Here is a 2,500-nt window from a genome sequence, read left to right as displayed (position 1 = left end):
TCCCTATACATTCAGACACGGATTTTAAGTACAAACATATACATACACACACACACACACACGCACGCACGCGCGCGCACGCACGCACGCACGCACACACACACACACACACACACACACACACACACACACACACACACATAACTCCTACACATAACTCCTACACAAGGACATGGAGACATACACATACACACGCGTTTATATCCATGATTTATGTATTCTCCTTCTGAGCCAGCGGGAGTCGGCAAGTGTTCGCTGGTCAACCATGTGTCAAACGCGCATATGTTCCAGTTCGAAGACCAAGAAACTTTCCTCCGAAAACCATCCTGGCGACAGTTTGATGTTGTGGAAGTGCAGTTGTTCGTTATCGACGCCATACCTGGGGCGATAACGATAAGCGTTGGTTGGCAGATAACATGATGTGAAACCAACCCCCCTCCCCCACTTTATGATGTCTATCGACCGTCGTCATACTTGTTTGAGGTATTGAAATGCACGTGAGACGTCCCTCTCGAGAACAAACTTAATAAAAGCTACGAGTATATCCGTTACACCCTTCGTGCGTGGCATGCTTTAAAGAGTATCGGTCGAAGGAAATGACTAACGAGATGTACGCCAAGTCCTCCGGCGATAAGGTTAAGTAATTGATAAGAACACTCGAGCGGGGCAGGAGATAAGCGTCAGGCTCCCGCGCCTTGTCGCACCGCACTGACGGGAGCAGTCGAGTGCCCAGCGGCCCCACAGCCAGGCCAGACCCAGGCCAACACACCTCCTAATCTGCTTCCAAAGTCCCCGGTGTTTCCGTCCTCCCGACACAGTGTGCCAGTGACCGAGCGGGCCTTTTCCCATCCGCAGCGGACAGTAAGGGAGCGACCTCCACGTGGCGTGACAATCCAGTGTTTGGCGAGGAGTGGTAACAAAGTGAGGAAAGGTGACGCGCTACAAGTAGAGTGCACCGGGAAGGAATAATTGTAATTCTATAGATTGTCGATCCAGTTCGCTATAGTGTGTGATAGTTTCTTCGACTGCCAAGAGAAAAATAAGAAATCCAAAATGATGATGGTGAGTATTGAATTTCTGTGGTTGAATCTAACTTTTCTCCGCGTTTACTCTGTGCCATTCAATCACACTTCCTCCGCTACGAGTTGATGTGTTCCTTTTCGCTCTGACGAAGGGTGTGCTTCCTCACCGCTGGTCGGTTACCGAACTAAAATTTGAGACGAGCTTAACCACCAATCCCGCATGACGTCACTTTACCAAGATCAATGTTGGGTTCCAATATTTCCGTAAGTCTTCGCAAACAACGAGCGGCATAATTCATCGTTGTGTTAAAAAAGTACTAGCAGTGATTTTCATTTTATCTATTGAAAAAAAAGAAAAAGAAAAAGAATATCAGTAATCACTAGCGAACACGTCTGCAGCGAAAAATGTGATCTACAAATTGATTGAAAAAGTTTGACAGTGACGGGACTGTTTTCCCACAAATAGTGCAATCCTTAACAGACATCCCAATCATGACAAGACAGCGTTCTTATTATCCCGCTCGGCGATGAGAAGTTCATTGATATCCGTCTGGTGCAAGGAGTGCGCACGAAACTAATTTCCAATTAGAGGAAGGCTCACCACAAAGTACTTACAAACAAAAATCCAAGTTCAAACTACGTGCAAAACTTATGACAATTGCAGTCATGGTACACTCAGCCCTTATCAGAGGCTCCGACACGCACCGTATATTCAATAATGAACCGGCAAGGAAACGGTGTAAATTCAGGCCAGTAATCATTCTCCTGCGTGATATGAAAGTCTTGTGGGTCTGTGAGGGCTTAAAAGCACGATAAAGTACATTAACAGGGTTAACAGTGGCCCGCTAGCAGGCTAATGGTGAACTGTTAGCTTGCGTGGTAGTCTTCTTAAAGGTGAACTGGCATTGCTCCCCCCCGCACGCCTCCTCCTCCCTCCCTCCCCCCTCGGCTCGGGTGTCAGTATTCTGAGTCCGGGACTTATATTGCATTACTGACAATTTGGTAACCCTTAACTAATGCTTCATATTACTCCTGGGAACTGCCGATACAAAATTGAAGTACAGTAAAGAAACAGAGACGCTTTCCCATAGCAACGGGGAACCGCTTCTCTCCTTTATCGCTCTCTCTCTCGCCTTACGCGCTCTTCTCTCTTCCTCTCTTTATTTCCGCTTTATTGGGTTTATTTTCCGCATTTTCTCGCCAAACTGTAAGCAAAGACGGACAAGCAAGAGAAGGAGACCACAAACGAGAAGAAGCGAGGACGCTCACGTGACCCGCCTCGTTGGTCACAAGGTTCGATCCTTCTGCATCCTTGTCCTGTCACTATTATCTTCATATAGAAGGATTTTCATGTTTACGATAGAAAAGTAATGATTGTGGCGATTCGATCATCTATTTTTTGGATTCACTAATCACGGATTTTCTTGTGGCTTGGGGTTTTTCTTTGGGGAATGCAGTTTAACTTTTTGCAGTGTCCC

The 2,500-nt window shown here is 46.5% G+C and overlaps 1 protein-coding gene across 1 annotated transcript in view; it reads left to right on the top strand.

Annotated features, from left to right (window-relative positions):
* Nucleotides 1-702: 702 nt before the first annotated feature.
* LOC119576128 (leucine-rich repeat neuronal protein 3-like) overlaps nucleotides 703-2,500 on the top strand; it is a 35,554-nt gene continuing 33,756 nt past the window's right edge. Inside the window, exon 1 of the mRNA XM_037923692.1 lies at nucleotides 703-1,062. Coding sequence (XP_037779620.1) covers nucleotides 1,054-1,062 — 9 coding nt within the window. The 5' untranslated portion in view covers nucleotides 703-1,053. The remainder of the gene's footprint in view (nucleotides 1,063-2,500) is intronic.

Source organism: Penaeus monodon, chromosome 8 (genome assembly GCF_015228065.2).
Source record: "Penaeus monodon isolate SGIC_2016 chromosome 8, NSTDA_Pmon_1, whole genome shotgun sequence".
Lineage (NCBI taxonomy): Eukaryota > Metazoa > Arthropoda > Malacostraca > Decapoda > Penaeidae > Penaeus > Penaeus monodon.
This window is presented reverse-complemented; position numbering and strand designations above follow the sequence as displayed.